This window comes from Gekko japonicus, unplaced genomic scaffold (assembly GCF_001447785.1).
Source record: "Gekko japonicus isolate JY-2015 unplaced genomic scaffold, Gekko_japonicus_V1.1 scaffold151, whole genome shotgun sequence".
Classification (NCBI taxonomy): domain Eukaryota; kingdom Metazoa; phylum Chordata; class Lepidosauria; order Squamata; family Gekkonidae; genus Gekko; species Gekko japonicus.
The window spans coordinates 1135430-1159370 of NW_015174277.1; the positions used below are offsets into that span (position 1 = coordinate 1135430).

The 23941-nt window shown below is 40.6% G+C and overlaps 1 protein-coding gene across 1 annotated transcript in view; it reads right to left on the bottom strand.

The window, feature by feature from the left end:
- Positions 1 to 23941, bottom strand: part of LOC107121000 (dihydropyrimidine dehydrogenase [NADP(+)]-like) — a 633529-nt gene that overhangs the window by 329070 nt on the left and 280518 nt on the right. Inside the window, exons 6-8 of the mRNA XM_015423794.1 lie at positions 23525 to 23721; positions 21411 to 21492; positions 18403 to 18490 (exon numbers count right to left, since the gene is read on the bottom strand). Coding sequence (XP_015279280.1) covers positions 18403 to 18490; positions 21411 to 21492; positions 23525 to 23721 — 367 coding nt within the window. The remainder of the gene's footprint in view (positions 1 to 18402; positions 18491 to 21410; positions 21493 to 23524; positions 23722 to 23941) is intronic.

Below are 23941 nucleotides of genomic sequence, written 5' to 3' on the forward strand. Positions count from 1 at the left end.
TTCCAATGCTATCATATCCTTTCTGAGGTGTGGTGACCAGAATTACACACAGTATTCCAAATGAGGTCACGCCATCGATTTATACAGGGGCATTATGATACTGGCTGATTTGTTTTCAATTCCCTTCCTAATAATCTTCAGCATAGTGTTGGCCTTTTTTTATTGCAGTCACACACTGTGTCGACATTTTCAGTGAGTTATCTGCTATGACTCCAAGATCTCTCCCTTGGTCAGTCCCCGCTAGTTTGGACCCCATCAACATGCATTTATCGTTAGGATTTTTGGCCCCAATGTGGATCACTTTGCACTTGGCCACATTGAACTCCATTTGCTACACTGATGCCCACTCACCCATCCTTGATAGATCCCTTTGGAGTGCCTCACAATCCTTCCTGGTTCTCACCATTCTGAACAATTTAGTGTCATATAGAAATTTAGCCACTTCACTGCTTGCTCCCAGCTCTAAATCATTAATAAACAAGTTAAAAAGCATCGGACCCAGTACTAAGCCCTGCTTACCACCCTCCACTGTGAAATTAATTTAGGCTCCATCCTGTTTCAGGAGCTATCTTAACTCACCCAAACTTTTGTGTCAATGCAGATCTGGATGACTTCAACATAATTAAAGTATTAGAAAAGAGTCCAGTATCACCTTGAAGAGTCACTGCTTACTTCAGCTCATACCCTATCATAAAGTCTGTTAGTCTTTAAGGTGCTACTGGATTCTTTTCTACTGCTATAGACAGACTAACACAGCTACTCATCTTGATCTAATTAAAGTATAACATTTGAGTCCAGTGGCACCTTTAAGACCAACAAAGTTTTATTCCCACGACCATGAATAATACTTTGTTGGTCTTAAAGGTGCCACTGGACTCAAATTTTGTTCTGCTGCTTCAGACCAACATGGCTACTCCACCTGAATCTAATTAAAATCTGTTAATCATGTTGCCTCACCCAGGCTCTTTGTGCCCATGCAGATTTGGCTCTTTTCCCCACTTTTTCCTGCCAAAGTTTGGCAGCAGTTAACTTTAAGCCAGCCAGTGAGATTCAAACTTTTTTTTATCTGGACCCAATCTAAAGCCAGGATGGCCCAAATCCCACCTATCTTGGGGTTCTTCTGCACATAAAAGAAGGACCTCATGTCATAGCTGATCATTAAAAAACCCAAAACCTTTACCCATCATACTTGGATTTGTAAGTGGAAATTGTATTTGCTAAAAATGGGTGGTTATATCTCTAATGGGATGGGATGCATTTTTTTTCTAAACTAAAACTCAATATGGGGGAGCAGAACTTTCATCACTTGACCTAATCCTAATCATGATCCCCCCTCCCTTCTCAGCCTCCATCCATTTTACTGCTAAATCTTTTAACAGTCTCACCTAGGGTAGCCAACTTCCAGGTGGACCTGGAGATCTTATGGAATTACAACTGATCTCTAGACTATTGATATTAGTTCCCTTGGAGAAAATGGCTGCTTTGGAAGGCAAACTGTCTGGCATTATACCCTGTAGCTTCCTACCAAACCCTGGTGTTAAGAACTGATTTGGTGATGAAGTAAAACAAAGATGGTAATGGGAATTCAATGCGTAAGACACACACAGGGCCCCAAAGGTGTTGCCTTCTATATATTTCCCACAGCTCTGCTCACTCATGCTCTCTCTGTGAAAAACTAGGCCCTAAATAGTATGGTTAGTAATGAAATCACACCATTTAAAAAAAAATTAAAGTAATGGAATCGTCTTAGGCAGAGATTGCAAAAAAATATTTCCAGTGATGTTGCCTTCCCACTCTCCTTATGGGAGGTGAGAAACTCAGTAGGGAGGGAAAAAAATGGGACAGGGAATGGAAAGGAAAAAAATAGTGAGGAAACAAAATTTGCATGAGAAAATGAATTATATACATACATACATACTCATTCTGTACCTAAATACTTCTTCTGGACTTTGGTCAAAATAAATGTCCATATGCAGAAAGCAGTTTCCAAATTTAGATTATTAATCGGGAGCAAGAGGCCCCATTTCTCTCTGTAGCACAAGCAAAATGAACATCTGTTCACTTTTTTGTCACATAGGTTTTCAATGCATGTGGGTGGGTGTGAACAGAGCCCTTGATATGTAATATTCTTCCCATCTGCACACCAGGTGGCACTGCATAGTTAATCAGAAGATAATAATTGGCACGAGGTGATTACTTACTTTTTAGGGATAAGAGAACAAAATCAATCTTGTGACTTAAAATAATAATAATAAAAGTGTGCCAATGCTCAGACTTCTAATTTCTCTTTTGGTGTGCAATTTGGTAACGATCAATGAGATTATCTGATGACATTATTGTTTCCAATAGTATGTTAATTAGCACTGAACAAGTGCAATTACTCTGAGGATCTTTATGCGAATGATTTGATTTGCTCTATCCAATATAATGCTTTAACCTCCAAATGCAGGAAATTATATAGCATTAAAATGGGGGGGGGGGACATGTTCTGAGCATTCATAAAAGAGGTTATTTAGGATTAAGTAGGATTGAATGGCAAACAAAATCTCCAGACAGCTGAGGATGGAGTAACACCTCAGCAACATCACAGCAGAGAACAAAAGAAGTAAAACTATTTGCATCAACTGCCCAAGTATTTAATAGAGCAGCACACATTCAGGGGGAAAAGAAGATGAGAAACCCCAACAGACTGCTATGAAAACAATTCACAAATTATGAAGTTTTTTTTTAAAAAAAATCCACTAAACAGCTACATCTACTCCCTGAAAATGCCGTTATTCCTCCTTGGCTATATTTTCAAAGACTCAGCTGTGAACAATCTAAGCAATGAGAATTCCAGAAAGAAGGTTAAAACTCAGGTTGAAAATTAATTGGCTGAGATTGGCTTTATTGCCCCATATCTCAGCCTGGCCCTGGTCCATACCTTCTGCTCTAAGTGTCATAAGCTGGAGAAAGTCAGACTGAAGGAAAGTTTCCAACATTGATGGGCAGAGTGGCAATACATTTATTTAGATATTTATACCCTACTTTTCTCCCCAATGGGGACCCAAAGTGATCACATCTTCATTATCCCAAATCATGTGCTATTCTCACAACAGCAAGCAACCCTATAAAATAGACTAGGCTGAAGGAGCATGAAGGTCTCCCAGTAAGCTTCCATGACAGATTAGGGATTCAAACCTTTTCCCAGATCCAGTCTCAATACTTTGTATAGTCATATAACCACCACACTAACCACTGCTCTTAACAAAAGCAACAAACAGAAAATTATTGTGCCTCAGCTGATTCCACAGATCTACATTTGTAGCTAAGGCATTCCAGTGAAATTTCTTACTTTTACTGCACTGTCAAGCTCGCTTGCCATCTTCCCTGCTTCCCCGCCCGTGACCGTGGTGCCTCGGCATCCACTGCAGGCGTGGTGGTCCTGGGAACGAGGGTTGGGTTAAGGGAGGGGTGTCAACGAGGTCTCAGTGTAACAGGGGACAGGGTTTAGCATCACTGGTGGTCCCTCTGTCGGCAGGGTACATGGCTTCGGACCCAGCCGGGTCCTAAGAGGCGTGTCCTTAGCTGAGTGTGTTCTCTCTCTCTCCACCTCAGCAATCACTGTGCTTCTTAGCCAGTCTGTGCTGCTCCTCCCCGGCCCCTCGGCGTCTCCTCCTTTTATGCCCCATTCCCAGCGTCGCCCATCGACCCTGCCAGCCCTCTCGCCTTCCCGGCCCTCCCCCCCTTCAAGAGCCTTGGTGTCTGTCTCTGTTGAGGGAGTGTCGGTGCATGTGTTGCCGGCTGCATCAGGCGTCCTTTCCAAAGGTTTCTCCACCTCCAGGCCGTCATCTTCCCCATGGCTTTCCCTAAGTGCCGGGTCTTGTGGTCGAGCTCAGTCAGCTGGCTGCCCTTCACTCCATATCTTCCCTGTCGACTCTTCTTCCTTGTGCCGCCCCGCTGAGAATCTTCGTGAGTCTCTCAACTGCTCGTGGGTCCGGGGCTGTTGCTCTGTCCTCTTGACCGGGAGAGGGGGATGCTGGGGATTACAGGAGGCGGGGGCCGCAGCCGGAGTCCCGGGACCGGGACGTGCACTTACAACAAAACCCTGAAAGTTTGCACACAGTGCCTCCCATGAAGTCTAGCTGAAAATAAGTGTACCATCACAGCATCAGAACAATGGGAATGTGATTCTCTTTTTAAATAGAATAGACAATCTCTTCCACTTTACACACAAGTGAAAAACCTTTCTATGTTTGTAAAAGGCAGTTTACTAAACTGATACTGAGGTCAAATACACTGCAGTTTAATTAAATTAAAATGTTATGGGATGTACTTGACAATTAGTGCAATGTGCTGTTAAAATATGAAATTGTATTGTTATCATACACAGACACATCTGGCCATGGATAGTATTTGACAACTGTAATTATGCCCCATCCCCAAAATGTTTCCTTCACCCAAAGCCTACATAAAATACAGTAAAAAATATACATGTATAAACTGACTGATACTGAATCAGATCCATTTGTTCATCTAGCTCAGGGGTCCTCTGAAATTCTCTGAGGTGATGGTAAGCATCATCCCAAAATGGTTGCTGCAGGAGGCAGAACCAAACTGAAAATGGCTGCCACATGAGGTGGAGCCAAACCCAATACCTCCTTCCTTGCTTTGAAAATGAATTGCAAAAGAGGAATAAAAAGCAACAAAGGAAAACCTGATGAGTGATCAAAAAAGAGACTGGGGGATAAAACTAAATGAAGGAAAGCCTGAGGGGAAAGGGAGAGTGAAAAAGAGACTGGGGGATAAAACAAAATGAAGGAAAGCCTGACTAAGGAAAACTCTACTGATGTTCTAGTGGCTGCAGCCGAATCCACTTCCATTCAAATGAGGACAGTTGGTAAGAAGTCCTGTCTTACAATGTCCCTACCCACTTTCTGAAAAGCTTTGTAAATATCAGAGAAAGCAAAGGTGAGTGTCATGACGCTCACAGATGGAATGTTGGGAGAACCCTGATGTAGTGTATAGGGACTCTGAAGTACCAACCAACGAGGGGAGTGGATTTTAAATAGTTTTAAAACATTTTCATATTCCCAAATATGTAGAAGGAGACACAGTTTTAAAGCTTCATGTTCCAAAATGCATCTGACAATGTGTTAAGACAGGGCCACACAGCAAAGGCATCTCCTCTGAATGCAGGCTACATCTCAAAAGTACAAGCAAGGGGATAAAAGTACCATTCCAACTCTCTAGTCCAGATCACAGGTAATTCCATTGGCTAAGAAACATTGCCCTTTCCCCTCCCAAAAAAGTAAGACAAAACATTCCATACAGAATAGCAGCAGATAAAACACTCTTCTGCACATTTTTGGAAATAATTCAGTTCTTCAAGTCTGAACATAAATCATCAATTTGGAATTTTTTTAAAAAAAAGAATTTGGTAAGAATATTTCCTAAGTGAGGACTGGAGGTGCAGGGAGGATGTAAAAACAAGTATCATATATTTTGTTATGTTAACACTTACACTCAGGATAAAGAAAAAGGAAAATCATTTATTCCATCCTCCCACATGAAGTTAGTGTGCTCAAGGTGAATCTACTTGGCCAGCATAGCGAAGAATATGCAGCTTACAATACTGCACTGTTTTCTGAAAATTTGTTCGTGTGATAGAAATTGTCTGGCACAAGGATTCTTTTCCTAGGATCTTGAAAAATTCAAAGAGCCCTCCCACTGCAGGTTGGCTAAATTCCATAATCATATTACAAAATAATTCCAGAATGGAACACAAAGGAAGGATATTTTTCACGTGTGTATAATCATTAATACTTAACATTTTAAAGTCATTCTGCTTTGGTTTAGAACTTTACAGAACTGAGAAGCAAATGAAGAAACAGAACCAACAGATGGTCTCAAAGTTTGGTACCACCAAAGATATATAAAAACAAACAATAATTGTGTAAATTCAGCTTCAATACCTTGGGATCGTCTTTCTTTGATCTCTAGAAAGCAAACACAATCATCAACATCGCCGACAGAGCCAAATAAGTATAATTTCTGAATTTAAATCTGCCCATATAATCCCATTTATGATGCTATGAATAAAGAAATCACAAAACAGCCAAACCAAGCTAAGGTAACTACAGATAGAGATTTATAACAAAGGCTTTCACTTATACTACCTACACCCCAAATAATTTTTAGAAAGTTTGATTTGGGCAAAAGGAAATTCCAGTGTTGCAAATTTTCTTTCAGCAAAACTCTTGTAAATGTTTTCAGCACTTGTGAAGACAAGATGTGGCCTTCTTTTGTTGGGAACCTGCTGGTGCTGTTAGGTTAAAAACCTCAATGTTGATCATACAAGCATACAGGGAACTTGGGGATTCCACAATTTATGATTTATTGAATTGTATATGAAGCTTTTCAACTGAAGATCTTTATACAGGGTGGTACATGTATTTATATATTCATTTAAGAAACTGAAGAACGGTAAAATGAAACAGGATTACATTCAGATTCCTGTCTTTGGCTTGCATGCAAGCCTTCGGCTCTGCATGCAAGATTTGTTGTGTCATGCATTTTATGGAAGACTTACTGTTAAAATGTTTATCTGCTCTGCATGCATGGCTGTTTTATATTCTGTTCTGTATGTCTGTTCTACATGCAAGGTGTTCTTTATTTCTGTATGTTATTTTTAACTGTGTTAATTAGGGTTGCCAAGTGTACTGCTGGCCGGGAGCGGGGGGCTCCCGGCCGGTGTCCTGTGCGTGTGCGTGCCGCACGCTTGTCACATGGAAGTGACGGAAGGACGCCAGGCATGCTGGGGGAGGGGCCACAGCCATACAAGGGAAAACCATAGAGTTTTCCCTTGTATGGCCGTGGCCCTGCCCCCAGTGTGCCCGGCGTGCCCACGTCACTTCCTGGTGATGCGCACGCCGGGGCGGGGTTCCCCCCGGGGCCCGATTCCGCCACGGCGGAAATCGGGCCTCCAAAGCGGGAGTTTCCCCGCCCCCCGCCCCCACTTGGCAGCCCTAGTGTTAATACACAGTGATTTTTTTTCAGTTATGGTGTATGCTTAGGTATTGTTTGTTTTGAATGTGTGGATTCCAAAATGCCAGTCTCATGGCAATCTCTTTCTGCCATTCCCATCGCACAAACTTAAACATCAAGAATAATTAATAGTCCCAATGGAGCCTTCGCCTTCCTCTCCTAACTAGCCATCCTCAACCCCTTTGGATATTGAGGTAGCTTCTTCGAGACACTGAGATTTATTTAAATCCACAGGTGAATTTATTTATTTATATTTACATTTATAACCCACCCTCCCCACCATTTGGCAGGCTCAGGGCGGCTAACAACATATTTTTAAATTATTTTTTTATTAAACATTTAAGAAAGTATAGTGAATCCTTGAAATAAGTATTTCATAGCACAATACAAAATTATAAAATATGTACTCTCAAAAACACTACCAAAAACTGACTAAATTTCCTAAAACATAGTCAAGGCAGAAAGATCACATAAAACATATCACAGGTACAACCCAACACAATATAAATATAACCAGTATAATACCAAGGGTATAACTAAATGTATGACCTGAATAAGATTGACAGTCAAAATTTTACAGCATAAGCCACAATCTATATTAATTATTTCTGGGTAAAAATTTATTTCCACTCACAGGAGACCATACTTCCTCAAACAACTTCTTGTCTGCAGAATTAAGAGATGCCACAAAAAATGGATTATGTACAATTTTATCCATTAAACAAATTTCCCAAATTTTCCTTTGCCATTTTTCTATTGTAGGACCTCTAGGATCTTTCCAACCTGATGCAATAACTAAATGGCCCACCACTATCAATTTAGAAACGAGCAACTTAATATGCTTTGGTATGTTTATATCTCTCCATATATCAAATAAACACAATTGTATTGATTGTGGAGGCTTAAAATTAGTTATTGTATATATAGCTTCTAACACCTGAGTCCAAAATACCTTAATTTTGGGACATGTCCACCAAAGATGTATTGGAGAACCTATCTGTCTGCAGTGTTTCCAGCACAGAGGACTAAGACCAGATTTAATTTTAGAAGGACAAAGGTACCAATTCGCTATTACTTTGTAATATTCCATCCGAATAGAATGTATTGGTGATTTATAAGAGGGGGAGATCCAAATATTATCCCAGTCCTCATCGGACAAGGTATTAGGAATCTCTTTAGTCCACATTTGTGTATATGAAGGGGGTTTTGAATACTGAGAATTCAATATAATTTTATATATTCTCAAAAGAAGACCCTTTGATGTCTGTAAGGGTTTATGGAGCAAATCTTCAAATTCTGTAAGTTGCCTACAGACCTTTAGATGTTTGGAATACAATGTCATTACCTCTCTTAATTGAAAAAATTGAAACCATATTGATTGTTGTTGTTTTATAATCTATTTCTTGTTTTGGTAATAACTTACCCTGGAAGAGCCAGGAGTTATAAGAGTCCAATCCTGATTCTATCCACTTATTAAAATTAAGGAGGTTATAACCTGGAGGAAACCAATTATAGTTTAAAACACTTGCTATGGGTGAAGGAGAAGGAGCCAATTTCTTCTTTAGTTTATCCCATAAGAGTATTAGCTAAAACTCTATTGGCTGCTACAGAAGGAGTTCTTTTATTGGGTGAAGACCAAATACTTCCCCTAAGTGGAAGGGGAGCTGAGTATGCACCTTCTATTTGTACCCATTCTTCAGATGGAGAAGGGTTATAGAGTTGTATTAGTTGTGTTGCGGCTAACATATAGAGAATGTTTTACAAAAAAAATCTTCCATATGATCTCTCATGGCAATCAAGATATGAACAATATTTCTTTCCATATAGTTGATCAACATATATTCACATATTCTACTGCTGATGACACCTCCCTCCACCTGAAGAACACCTGAATCAATCACAGGCCAAAGAATCCTCTTTACTTGTAAGTCTCCATAGTGATCACTTTAGATTACATATCATTAGTTTTCAGTCTGATGTTTCCAACTCATTTTAATGAGTCTTGTCACCCACCTTGTCTGGCCAATTGCAATACTGCAGTTTTGCTCTGTCCTGATGATACTGTCCTATAGTGTGCTGATGATACTGTCCAAACTGAAAGCCAGTTTGGTGTAGTGGTTAAGAGCAGTGGACTCTAATATGGAGAACTGGGTTTGATTCCCCACTCTTCCACATGAAGCCAGCTGGGTGACCGTGGGTCAGTCACAGTTCTCTCAGAGCTGTTCTCGCAAAAGCAGTTCTCTCAGAGCTCTCTCAGCCCTACCTACCTCACAAAGTGCCTGTTATGGGGAGAGGAAAGGAAGGCAATTGTAAGCCACTCTGAGACTCCATTTTCCTGGTTCGTGCCCACCCCTAGTCAGGGATAAAATATCTGAGGTGAATCAAGAATAACTCTGAAGTAACTTAGTAATTTCACAAACTCCAGATAATATGTTTCCAGCAAGTAAGAGTTTTAAGCTTTTCACAAAGTCTTAAAAGCTTGGAGATGAGAGGCTGTATTTTCAGTGTCTGCTAGACATTCCAGTATAAGTTCTTGAGTTTAACTGACTCTTCAGGTTTCAGAAGGAAGAGATACAATACGAAGTACCCAAAATCCTTTTCTACACAAACCAGGGATCACTAAACTCTTCAGAGCTCTCTCCTTTTTCAACTGGGCAGGTTATTACTTCTCTAAACTAGAAGATCTGTCCCTTTTCTGGCTCAAATGGGGGTCTTCAGCAATTCTCCCACTCCTTATTGCCAACTTCCCCAGTCTTAATTCAATGCTAAACTGAATTCCCTTTAGCAGTCAGTTCCCAACTCTTTCTTCTCAACTGATGCTAAACAATCAAATCTTTTTGAGCAGCCTGTCATGCAAAGGCTCTCTGGCATTAACTTTTCAGAGTCTGTCACATATTTATACAGCACTTATGAGTTTTCATAGAACAGTCCATCACATACTGCTTTAGCTTGTCTTTCACTACTGATCTTCCCCAGCAATGGTCAGCTGCAGAAAATGGTTGAATGTGTTCCATCTGTAGACCAGGTAGAAGATGAGGCCAACTGCTGCCTGACCTGAGAACACTACTAGAACGTGATCCAGAACATTTGGCTATGTACTGTGGTTCTCTGGCAAATTAATCAATGCAGAAATGGTTTCCTGAAGCCAGAAGTAAACCATAGTCATAGAGCAATTGTCTTCAGACCAGGCAGCTTCATTCACTTTAACACATGAACCCCCTCGTCCAATCAAATTTGGCAACCTACTTTTTCTTCACAAAAAGGTCTGAGTCAGCAAAAAAGAATAAAACATAAAAACCTAAATTAGAACATGGGTTTGGATCCTGAGCAGTGCAAGCGGTTACGCTAGAGAACAGCAGCCTCCCCACATTTCCCTGGCTCTCTGCAGTCTTTTTTGTTCCCTAAAATAATGCTCCTTTGGGAAAGAAGACCTGAAGGAACAAGATGTGGCAGCAGAAAAAAAGGCCATTCCATCAGAGGAACTGCTGTTGCACCAACCAGCACTACTGCATCTAAACCACTGCATTTAAAGCAACAAAACCCAATGGTGCTTACAACCGTACAAACAATCAAATGGAACTGATCATTAATCAGGAACTCCATGAAATTCCTGTCTAAACAAATACATTTAAATCTGTCTTCTAAGCTACTGCAAGGTTGAGTCAGATTTGGGGAGACCATCATAAAGCTATGGTGCCACAACTGAGAACAACCTGCTCCTTCCTTGGTTTCTTCCTACATGTAGACAGAACCTGAAGCATAGCTGTTCCTACATATTTTATTCACAGAGGAGGTTCAGAGACATGTTGAAACAACCAAAAGATATAGTGAAGACAGAAGTTTGTGCGAGGCCTACAGTGCAAAGAACATTGTTACTGGGAGTAAAACCTGTTAAGTAAATCTGTGTGGAATTCTGAGTAGCCCAGTTTAGGACCACACTATTAATTACCTAATTTTGTCTTTTAAATTAATAAAAAAAGGATTTCCTTTCTGAGTAAAGGAAATAATCCCAATTAACTTCAAGGCTGATGTCTCCCACTATTAGTTATTATGACATACAGACACAGAGGGCTCTAGGCAGATGGATTTAACCTCAATGATCCCTCTGTTTCTGAAGAGGCAGAAGAATATTCCTAAATTTGTTATATTAAAGCAGTAGCTAGCTGTAATTGGTCATACCTTAGCTATATAAGGAATGTCAATTTAAGGAATGTCATTTTTACTCAGTTCTTCAGGTCTCTGTAGCAATTTTTCCATCATTGTGGAAGGTTGAAATTTGCTCCTAATTTTATCCAACCCCTCTCCTCTCCTACATCCACACCTTAATGATCAGCTTCTAAAGTTTGTGCCATTTTCCTGAGCATAACTGAGGCATTAAAATGATAGCAATTAGACGCGAGGCACATGTAGCTACCAGTGAATACCTACAAATGTCATTCTGAAAATCAACAACTACCTATCCATGGTTCTAAAACTTATTTTTCATTTTTTTTTTAAATTAAACTAATGAAGAAGAATTAAACATCTTACAAACTTTCAACCTAACATATATAAAAAGCTGGGGCCCAGAGTCACCCAGGGTCCTGTTTATGGTGCTGTAGGGAGGGGAGAGAGCAAGGGCAGCTGTGGCAGTCCTTGGCAGGCAGAGGGAGTGGGCCAGCAGTTAGTGCAGGAAGCTGAGACCTGCCCAACGCGATGCTGGCCCTATCAGCGGGTCCTGGGGATGGGAGCACCCTGGTCACTACTTAGGGTGCCACGCTGCCCCTGCTCACCATCTTTTTGTCATCGGATGACTTGGGTTTGGTCCCTGTTGCTCTCACACTCCGAGGCATGCCACATGGCTGCAGAGGTTGGCTGGGAAGCAAGGAAGAGCCAGCCGGAGAGGAAGGTCGACTGCTCGTTGGGGGGATGCCGCAGACCAATTTACTCTTCAAGTGAATAACTACAGATGGCATTCTGAAACTCAGTATCTACCTATCAACAGTTCTAAAACTTATTTTTGATTTTTTTTTAAAAAAATAAAACTAATCAAGAAGAATTAAACATCTTACAAACTTTCAACCTAATGTATATAAAAAGCATGTGCTTCCCTGAGCAGATAGGCTTATTTGACTTGCAGCTGGTAGAATCATAGAATGTTAAGAGTTGGAAGGGACCTTGCAGGTCATCTCGTCCAACCCCCTGCACTCTGCAGGTACACTTTAATACAGCCACCATGTGAAACTTATAAATGCATTGTAGTGGCTGTATCTACATAGCACGCCACTACAAACTGTAAACCAACTGGTGGTGGCAGGGGGTTCTGTTTGAAATGGCAGAGAGAAAATTGCTTAGGCCATGCAACTGGATGTGAATAGCTTACCCTCTAGATACAATCCATGGCCTGTTTTTTACTCCTATTGAGCTGGGAGGAAAAGAAGGCATGTACCGAACCTAGGGAATAGCCATTCTGTGGAGCTTCTTGGAAGGCCCTAAAATGCTGAAGGACACTGGACAGAGGCACTCCCTGCAATCCTCTCCTCCCATTCCAATGAGCTCCTGAGAGAACTGGAAGATCTGAAAAGGAGGGAGATCATAAGGACATCATCGGTAGATGGCCTGTCAAATCAGATATAGCACAGCATAAAGCCCATTTGAAAGTATACACAATAGTGGTGATGGCAGCAAAGAAGGCTTTCTTATTTGCCACCACTACATCAGTGGAATTTCATCTGGGCCAATTAAAGCATCATTACTGTGATGCTTTTGTTAGATTACTGGTAATCTCTCTTATCCAGTATGATACCAGGTTTAATACATGTCCTGGAAGCATCCTCTTGTCAATGGTTTTTTTTTTGGGGGGGGGGTTGTTTTTCTCAATGAGCCCAGGCACCAGCTTGCATTTGCTCACCATGCCAGACTGGCTATCAGTCCCCCTCGCTTCTTTGTCTCCGTTGGGCCTTTTGTCTTGCTGGTTCAGTTCTGTGGAACACATTCTTTGAGGGCTTGAGCCAAACCAGTGCCTACAGTCCTGCATGAAAAGTTCTCCCCCCCCAAAAAAAGAGAGGCTTCTTGCTGATCTTAATGGTGAAAAATTCTGGGTTTTATTTCAGAATTTTTTTTTATTTTTTTTAACCAAGCTCTATTGTATTGGAGATTTTTTTTACATGTATGACTGATTTTTATTTTTCCTCCCTTCTCCCTCCCTTTGCTGCTTTGCCTAACTGCCCTGCCCCCACCTTGGTGATCTGCCTGCCTGCCTACCATTCTGTAGACCATCCTCCTCAAGGAGGTCATTCTTGTTGCTGTCTGTGTCAGCATTTCAGCTCAATGCATGCCTGTTGGGGAGAAGGAGGAAGAATTGGCAAGGCTGCCTCTTCTGTTCCTGACCCAGTTAGTGCTTGGCTTTCAACCTCTGATGTACTATCGTGGTGAACTGCTTCCCCCCCTTCACTTCAGATGGGGGGGGGAAGATGGTGGTGGAGGTGACTTCAGCAGAGGTGCACTATGTGCACACACCCAGACAAACACTCCTCTGTTTTAACTGTTTAACTCTGTTTTTAACACCCCCCCCTTACATTTTGCCCAGGGTTTCCAATTTTTCTGCAAACTTGAGCAATCTCACAAGTTTGCAGGAAAATCTGCTTTCTTTCTCTGTGACCTCAATCCACAGATTTAGATTTCCACAGATGAGGTCATACTTCACTATTAGATATAAAGATATGGAAACCAATTGGCAAGGGAAGATGAAGCTGCTCTACCCTCTTAGCTCCTTTCATTGTTATAGCCACTTTTCCATACGACTCCCCACCATTTGTTGGGTTTCTCACTGGAAAGAAAGAAAGAAAGAAAGAAAGAAAGAAAGAAAGAAAGAAAGAAAGAAAGAAAGAAAGAAAGAGCCCTCCCCAACTCCACAACAGATTATTCTCTACTCACAGCTGCAGATTTATTCTGTACATTTTAGTTCCATATTTATGAACGCCAGAGTCCCAGAATGCACCTGTCTCTCCTGGTGGGGAGGTCATTTTAGAAGAAGGGACTAGGGAGGGGGACAGTGTAGAACCTACAGCAAAAATGTATACTTCATTAGCATAAATCCTATACGTGGATTTACTTTTGGTGGCTTACGGAGCCTCAGCAGGATCCTTCCTTCATTCACCAACAGCTGGAAATCCGACACCTGCTTTTACACATCCTAAAACCAGATTCCAAACTTACTGCAAAGAACTGGCTAATTTCAATTCAGGGGGAAAAATTCCTTTTCCAGATCTTACCCAGAAAACCACAGGATGCAAAAGATTAATAAGAGTGGCATTGTGTGGCTGACTGAAGTGGAAAGTAAATTGAATTTGCCTTCTTCCTTATCTTTAAATAAGGAATCCACTCACTTAATGTTCTGCCTACATCAACTCAATCTAGCAGCAGAAGAAAGGAAAACACTCAAAATCGGCACCAAGCCACACATGAAACCAGTAAGGAAGCTCACTCTTGCCTACAAGAGCTCATTAAACAAGTTTGCCTGCAACAGCCCATAGATTTTGCCTGTTGATCCCTGTAATTTAAATGGCATTTCAGCACCTGTGTGTAGGACTGCAGTCATACATCTTTAGGAGGCCGCATACCATAACAACTGCTCAACTGGCGGGGCTGGCTCTATAAATGAGGCAACCCGAGGCAGTGACATAAGGTGGCAGGGATGGTGGCAATCTCCTTTCCTGCATGTTGTTGCTCCCAGCCAGCTGCCAGACTATTTACCTGCTCCCACCACTGAGGTGCTGAAGGAGATCTTTCCTCTTACCTCATATTTCTTCCAAGCCTCTTTGAAAACACCATGCATGCCAGTTTGTGAACCCTCATGAGACTCCTCGTTCACACAAGATTTCACTCACCATTTCTGGTTGCCTGTTGCCAGTAGCCCTCCAAAGTCCAGTGGTGGTAGGTGCTACAACAGGGGCTTTGGTCTTTGTGCCCTGCTTCTAGGGTGCCTGAGGGTTGGCCACTCTGTGAAACAGAATGCTAGACAAGATGGACTGTTGCTCTGATCTAGCATAGCTATCCTTATAAAGACATTTTTCTTTCTACTTACACCTTCCAAAGTCCTGGATGTACCTAGCTGGGTTATCTCAAAAGCTTGAAAACACCACCAGCAATTTAGCGTAGCTCTCAGTTGTAGCAACCTCCCCCCATCCCAAGCTCTTTATGCATTCCTCGCTAACTTCTGGTTTGGTTTTTTTCCCTGAGCCAAGGGTGAGAAGAAGAATGAAGGGTACATGGTTTGTCAGATGGATTAAATCAAGAGGGATGGTAACCTGGCACATTGCCTCATGTACAATTATCAAGAAATATGACCCCATGGAAATTCCTATGCGTGAAAGGCCTCAAACAATGAGAGGATTTAGGATTATATAAATCACAATGGTCTGTAGTATAATCACATGAGAGAATGAACCTGCAAAGCTTATTATTCTGAATACCCAGATGGAGAACAACAGTTGTTGCTGTACTAAGAATTACCACTCTTGTAATCAATAATAGGAAAAAAAGAACAGTTGGGCAACTTGTTTCTTATTATGTTCACTTAGGCAACGTCTAGATCAATAAAGAGCATTAAGTCTCATACCACTCTTGGCTGTGCATTCTCAATCTGCCTAGTGTATGCTGGGGAGGGATTTGGTTGCACATTCACATTCTTTCACAGATAAGCACTCATTTCACTTGGAGAGGCATCATTTCCAGTGCCTGGCAAAATGTTTGCAGCATAACAAGATTGCAACCCAAAGTGTGTTGATAGAAATACAACTGCATCTACTCAGAAAGGCATTTGATGGCACAGCTTGGTGAAGAATGCTAAATGTGTCCTTTAAAAAATTGTGGGACAAATCCAGCCAAACACTTGCATACTCCCAGTACAGTCCTAAATCTACTGAATCCTCTGCTTTGGATTGCTCTGCCATTTGGAGCCAAAGAGCATCCTCTATTATTTGCAACCCATTTATTGTTTGTATGTATTTTAATATTGTTGAGCTGCCTTAGTATTTATTTTTTAACAGCGACACTATGCATAAGTATCCCAATCAATCAATCAATCAATCAATCCATTATTGGGGCAAGGGAGGAATGGGGCTTTAATTACTACTTTTTCTCTGCTGCAAATATAATCGAGTATTAACCTCTTTTTTTAAAGTATGTTCTCAGTCATGAAATTATGACATTACTATCATAAAAAGCAAATTAATGAGCATGCTTTGCAGCCAAGAGAAATGTGGTAATTAAAGTCTTCTACTCTCCATAAATAAGGAGCTGATCAGGAATACATTCAGGTATGCCAGGGCACCACAAATGAACAGGAAGTAACTAATTAAGCACCATGGAGAAGTGGATTCAAAACCACATAGGCAGTGAGAATTTAAGGGAGGCACCTGAATGTATACCTCATCAGGGACTTCTCATGGGGACACTCTAATTATTAAATTTCTCTTGGCTGCAAATGTGATAGCAATATTGTATGAATGCACGCTGGGAACTTAACTCTGAGCAACAGAAGTGGTTCGGAAATAAGTTGAAAGGAGCGCTTGTGAGGTAAGGCAGGAACTTTTGGAAGTTCAGGTATACCCATTCAGCCTGTCTTCATAGAAAGTGAATGCATAAAAGAAGCGGTCGATGCAATGTAGAACATACGTACTTTTGGAGAAACATAACTAATTCCTATTATTTATTTACAACATTGTTATGCCTCTTCCGCTCAAGTCAGGTTTGATACTTGTAGACAGAATCAGGTCTTTAAACTAGACTGCTGAATCAAAGCTTTAAGAAGCACCTGTGCAGCCATTGTCACAGATATGGCCAGAAATACAAGGGAACTGTTGCTGGACACCCCCTCCCCAATCACAGAAAATGTCTCTATGGATAGAAACAAAGCCAGTCTAGGCTCCCAGCTAAAGCATGTCAAGAAGGGGGCTTAGAGACCCAGAATAGAGTAACCTTGGAGAAGGAAAAGAAACAAAGTAGTACCACAATTACATAGCCTTGTGAAAATCTGAAGCTGTCTAACACATTATCAATAGGTATAATTTGTTGAGGTCCAGGTGCAGACACATCTTAGAATATCCAACTTCACAGAAGTGAAGATATGATTAAAATATGTATGTGAAACTTGTAAATCACTGCTTTTGAACAGACTTTGTTAAGATAAAAAGCATCAAGAATGAACTAACGGTGTTATATATTTTTTAAGAAGACATTTAAAGTATAAATAACCTTATATGGTCTTTGAAATTAGAAGACAGCCAAGAATGTGTGCACTTATCAAGTGCGACAGCTAGCTATTGTTAGGAGATGATGTTAAAAGCCTATAAATATGAGGAGCTGAATTGATCAAGAGCTTCTTCTCAGAAGGGGCTCCTTGGCTGTGATCTGCATGTTTTGGGGTAAGATACTTTTATAGACTCACATAACTGCTCCCCTTTAATTATCTACATAACAATGATAGGTAATATAATGGTATGTTGATTTAGTTAATGTCTAGATTACAATAGTTCTGCTTTGATGAAAGCTTAAAATGGAAGGAGAGATTCTCTAATAGTATTCACTTGTGTACTATACGCTTAACAAGCCTAAAACATTACTGAGGTGTACCTCCAGTCAAGAGTTAAACGATCTAACATAGGAAAGCTAACTATATGCCTAAGGCTTTTTAAGTGCACACATATATAGGAATCAGGGCTTAACAACATGCTACTAAAATGTATACAAGCAGATCACAACAAGATAATCATTGGGCTATAGGAGTTGAAATTAACATTGTAGATAAATATATACATCCCAACAATCCATCTCATTATAGTAAAAATTTGTGAAGGGGCTAAAGTAAAAAACAAAACAAAACTGTCCATTAAAAAAAGATAATGATATGTTGATCCAGTAATCTGCTGACATAAATTTAGCTTAAGTAAGGTCTCAAAAGATTTTAGTGATTTAATGATCATATTGAGATCTTGACTAAATTAGTGCCATCTATTAAATAAAGTGCTCCTTAGAAATTTGATAATTGTGCTAGAACATATTGATTTGGGTTTTATTAACTCTGTTCCTAATGTAACACAGCAGCTATTTCTGTGGCCAACACCATTCATAGTTCCACAGCCTCAACGAAATATTTCATGTAGGTAATAGGCATAATTATATATTGGGAAAAGCAGTCATTTCCAGATAAGGTCACATTAAAACTAGTTGGAGGGTGGCGAAAACCCCTTATACTCTAACCATATCACTTGCACACTGGAAGCATTCAAAGGTCTCTTGCAGAGAGACAGAAACACAGCCCGTTTATTGCAGCATTAATCATACATACAATACTTTCAGTAAAACCAAGTACAGAGAAGAATGATGAATTCCTACCAATTCCAATAAAGACCGCTTTGTAATCATCTTCCTTCAAGGCTCTGAGTGTCAATCCCTCTGCTGAAAGTCCTGTGCCACAAATTATCTGAAAAGGTAACATTAACGAAGCTCATCATAACTTTACCAGTCACTTTTAAGCTCATGGTATTTTGGGAATGGGGCTAATGCTGGTCATTCTATGAAAATATAATGCCACTTAGCTGATCGGACAAGAAGTAGCTTAATGAACTCATCGTGACCCAGGACAGGATATCACACTCCTCCCCTTCCAACCCAGTTTGGCTCAAATCCAGGCTATTTGCCAGTGGCAATTACCGACCTGGAATAATTCAGAAAGATCATTATGACGCCCTTACCCCCTCCATCCTTCTTCTCATTCCCCTCTGTACTTTGTGCCAGCTAGCAGACAGTCAGCCAGTAAGAGAGTCCTTCTGTCTCTCCCTCTCTTCTGGCCTTCCTCTCCTTCCACACATGTCTGATCTCTATGTGTGTTCATATTCCTAAACATATTTTGCAACCATTCAGAAAATTTGCAAAAGCTCATTGACAATTTTGAGAGACTTACAGGAATGCTCACAAATTGCAAGCAATTTTAGATTAACCATTGGGGGTATTCATCCTTTCATCACTTCCTAAGACTCCAAGTAAAGGATATGGCCAGACACATCAAAGAACACAAGCAGAAACTTGTTCTTCTCCCCTGTCATTTTAGAGATGGGGCCTACCTCAACTTTATTTCAAGTCTCTAGCTTTCATGGCTGGAGGAAACAGTCTGGAAATGTTTGGAATCGAGAGTCTCAATAACTGGACATTTTCCATTAATAACAGCTTACAGTTTGAGCTCCCTGCCTCACTCATTTTCTCTATTCCCAGGGTATACTCTAATACGCCTCCATTTCTTATGTTCAGACAATTCACTCTACCTGAGTCAGTATCACTCTGTAACTGTTTGAAGTTATGGCTTGAAGGGCTGTTGGGCAAAGGACAAGAAGGATGTATCTATAGTGAAGTAGGATCTAGGAACTAGAATAAATGCATATCTGTGATGCAAGGTATTTTGTCTCACATGTAGGGTGTTTTGTCTCATGTCTACCTACTCACCAGTGGTCCCTATGTTCAAGTCTCTGTTCCTGGTAAATAATATTCCTATTTTGTCCCCATATTTCCCTTTGGGGAAACATCCTGTTAATTTTTTGTGCTGGATTAAATAGTCTTTCTCCTCTGCAGTTCTGCAGTTATCTCTGAATGTCACCTGTATATACACATCTCTGTATCACATGCATGTATATGTATGCACATAAAGACTAAGTTACAACACAATACCATTTCACATCTGACAGCTGCTAAGTTAAAAACTGAACAATCAATGGACTATTGTAGGGCAACTGCGCTGGTATAGAGACTCTTTAATCCAAAGAACCAGCATTCTCTTTGCTTTTAAAATCAGTGGGGAGGCTATTTGAATAATGAAGATGGCATACAAGGAGGAGTAGGACCATTTAACAATGCGTACCAGTGGTTTGGGGGGAGGGGAGAGAATCTGATATTTAAAATATTGGCTGATCCAAGAGATGTCTCCATTTTTACCTGTGAAGTACTGGAGGGTATGTATTTTACTTTGTTTTCTCACATAGGAGGAAATGAAATAAACTTGCTGTGATCTTACAGCACTTTTTGCAAAATGGAATTTAACATTACCCGGACTTCCTAAAAGAGAAGTTGTTTTATTTACTTCCTAGCTGTGAGAATAGTGCCACATGTAAAGCTGCCTGCAATGGAAAATCCTTGTCCATGTGGATGCTAAAGGTGCCTGCCAAGGCTCCCAGCACTTCAGCATGGGCTGCTGAGCTGTTTAAACACAACACATCCCCCTTTCCCCCCTCCTTTTAGAACCTTGGTTGTAACTTATCATTACGAAGTGATATAATAAAGCAGGGAGTCACAGTTCTCCTCAAATAGATATTTTATATCCAGTGGTATAAAGTATAAAGCATTCTACAAATTTATGTGATGCTATGGATTATATGTGTATATTTGTGTGTGTGTGTGTGTGTGTGAATGTATATACTGTTTTTTTCAGTGTGTATATATATACTGGGGGGGGAAGATTCAATATCTTTTAAGACTAATCCTATAACTTTTTAAACATGCAAATTATTCTTACAATAGGAATTACATAAATAATAACTTCCTGTGCTCAAGACAGTATTCTATTCTTAATCTGAGTTTTAATTATTCTTATTGGGGGGTAGCACTGATCTTACTTGAAATGGATCCTTCCTTCCTCATGCCCTAGGTATATGGGGTTCTGCTAATACACAGGAAATTTATTGGAACTGGGAAAATATATATTTCTTTAATCAATTTAAAACCATATCATGTCTAATAGTTTGATTATCCTAGGATAAATTCTGCGAAAATTTGATTTAACACATCTGGGCAACAACAGGTATTATAAGTAATAAAATGGGGAGGGGGAAAGCAATCAAACATAGAATACCCAAAACTGTTGCTTTGCAAGCAAGTTTAGCAATAGTTGTAGCTTATTAAAGGGGGTGGGCTCATTAATGCTTGCCTGCTTTAACATGATCCTTCATTGCACAGGTTATAAGAAATCCGAGGCAGGGAAAAGCACCACAGACAAATGCTTTATCTAAGTTGCATTTTTAAAAAGCCAGCAACAACACAACATGATTAAAGAAATCAAATCCTTCCAATAGCCACACAGAACCCCTAAAGCAATTTAGGTATTTGTTTCTTACAGACAATTAATCACATGCAGGCAAGCCAGATGAGAACTATTGATTGCCCTTTTCCAAACTAGTGGCATTCAGACAGCAGACAGACAAATGCCCTGAGCAAGAGGAAGCATCTTTCTGCCTCTGCCTGGTGTAGCTTTTAATTGTTCTTTACTAATGTGCATGACATTTTGCTGTTAATCTTGGGCTGAGCTCTGGCTCCCCCCCCCCCTGAGCTATACCAAGGCAGTTTATATTTTTCATTACCTTCACTCCGAGGTCTTTCATAAGCTCGGTTTCAAAATGCACTACATCATACGGCAGCCGGAACTGAGGGATTTCAGATGTACTAGAGAGAACAAATAAAACAGAGCTCACGAAACAGTTCCCAGCTGTTTGACAAAAGAGAGGACACCCTGGAATAATAAATGTTGGGGGGGGGGGGATGCAGGGCAGATTTAAGATTACATTGGAATCTGTAAACAGAAGTCACTAAGCACGTCTTTAAACACAGAAGGACTTGACTAAGCTAGTGATTACCCACCAGCTATCCCCATTAGCAGCTATGGTGAAAGTAAAGAAAAAAATCTAACAAGATCTTATAACAAAAATAACACACACGGCTTACAAATACTATTATTGCTCTTATTGCACCATTTTAAAATTTGTGATATCTGCTTGGAGACTCAGTGAGAACAGTGGACTAAAAATGAAGCAAGTAAATAAATAAATGTTAAATACAAATCTGGTACATGGTAGAATAAACTCATCCCTAAACACAAATTGCCTCTTTGTTATAAAAAAAGTTATAGGATTACACATTAATGTATGTGCATGGAGAAAGGGGGGGAGTACACCCCCAAAATTCTAGAATATAAAGTGCCTGACAATACAGTATAAAAGGAATGGCAACCCAAAGACTGAGATGAGTGAAAATCTACAAAAAAAACCTTCTACCCCTTAAGAGAAACTGGATAAACAGCATTTTCTATCTAGTCTTTTTCAACCCTATTGCTAGAAAGCACTTGGGATGTCAATGGCACTCAGCCTGAGAAAAGGACTACAAATACCTCCTCCCCCTGCTCTTCTTTATTTCATAATGGAAAACAAAACACTGAACTCCTTCCCCTCCCCCTCTCCCCTTGGTTACAGAGATTCTTGTATTACCACACTTCTTTCCTTCTACAGCTTGCTGTTCCTCTGTCTTCCATTTATTTTATTTTATTAAACACATGGTAGGGTGAAAACCCTTTTTGATCGGCTTTAAATATGCTAACTTGAAAATAGGTAACAATGTGTGCAAGCTGTGCTGCTACTCAGTTATGTGTCCCTCTTCCTAATAATTTAAGTTTAGAATACATGGCTTAACTGCTGCAATTAATGGGTGAAAACCGTAGAAAATAAAAACTTCATTCACTCCATAAATTACCCTTTAGTAGGTATCTGATTATCCTGACTTGGATGACCTGGTCTAGCCCAATCTTGTCAGATCTCAGAAGCTAAGCAGGGAGCTAACAAGGAAGACCTCCATGGAATACCAAGGTTGTAACATGAAGGCAGGAAATGGCAAACCACCTCTGAACATCTCTTGCCTTGAAACCCTATGAGATCACCATAAGTCAGATGTGAATTGACAGCACTCTCCACTACCACCAGGTATCTGATTTGGACACTGTTTTGTACATATACATATTTCTGGAATACATTAATCGCAGTGCCATCCTAAGCAAAGTTGCACCCTTCAAAGCCCATTGACTTTGATTTGCTGCTTTCCCTGACTTTCTGCAGTCCCATGCGCCTCCAAAACGTGTTCCTGGGGCGGTAAGGGAACCCTTGAAAATGGCACTGAATGCAGCAAATGGGGTGATGCAGCAAGAAGGGGACATCAGAAGAAACCATCACCCTCCATTCATATACAAATGGAACAGGAATTCAGTCAAGAGTAGTAGCATTTTCTGCAGCTTCCCCCTTGTCCCTGCAGAACACATCCCATGCCATTCCCAATGTTTCACTTGACTCCCAGGATCACCTTTTTGTGGGCACTGGGGCACCTGGAGATCTCCCACTATTACAGTTGATCTCCAGGAGACCAGGAGAAGATGGCTGCTTTGGGGGGTGGACTCTGTGGCATCACAGCCTGTTGAGGTCCCATCCCTCCCCAGGCTCCACCCCTAAAATGTCTAGGTACTTCCCAACTGACACCTGGAAACCCTACCAAGAGCCCTTCCATCAGAGAAGCTCCATTCACAACAGTCTAAATCCAACCCACAACTTAAAAGAAGCAAGAACCCATGTATCTGCCTAAGCTTAGTTGGCTGGCTATTGATGAAAATGCAATGTTTTGAAACACTTTATTTCAAAAATAAGAACACAGTATTTACCTTAAACCACCAACGTAGTTTTGCTTTTCAAAGATGGTGATGTCCAAGTAGCCCAATCGTGCCAAAAAGGTAGCACAACTTATACTTGCAGGCCCAGCTCCAATAAAAGCTATCTTGGCATGGTAAGCTTTGGGTATCTCTTCAGGTGGTGGCAAAGATGGACTTCTAATTTGACGAATATTCATTGCTTTAAATACCTGAAAAACAATGCACTTGAGATACTGATGTGGCAACTTATCATCTTTACAGCACATGTTAGGGACATCTTTCTGAGAAATGTAGAGTGTGTCATCCGGGGTCACAAGATGGACACAGCAGTTTACTTTTGGCATCTTCAGTTTCTTCACTATGACATCCACATAGAATTGATTGTTTGGACAAGGGCCATGATAAATTCTGTAAGCACCAAGTAACAGG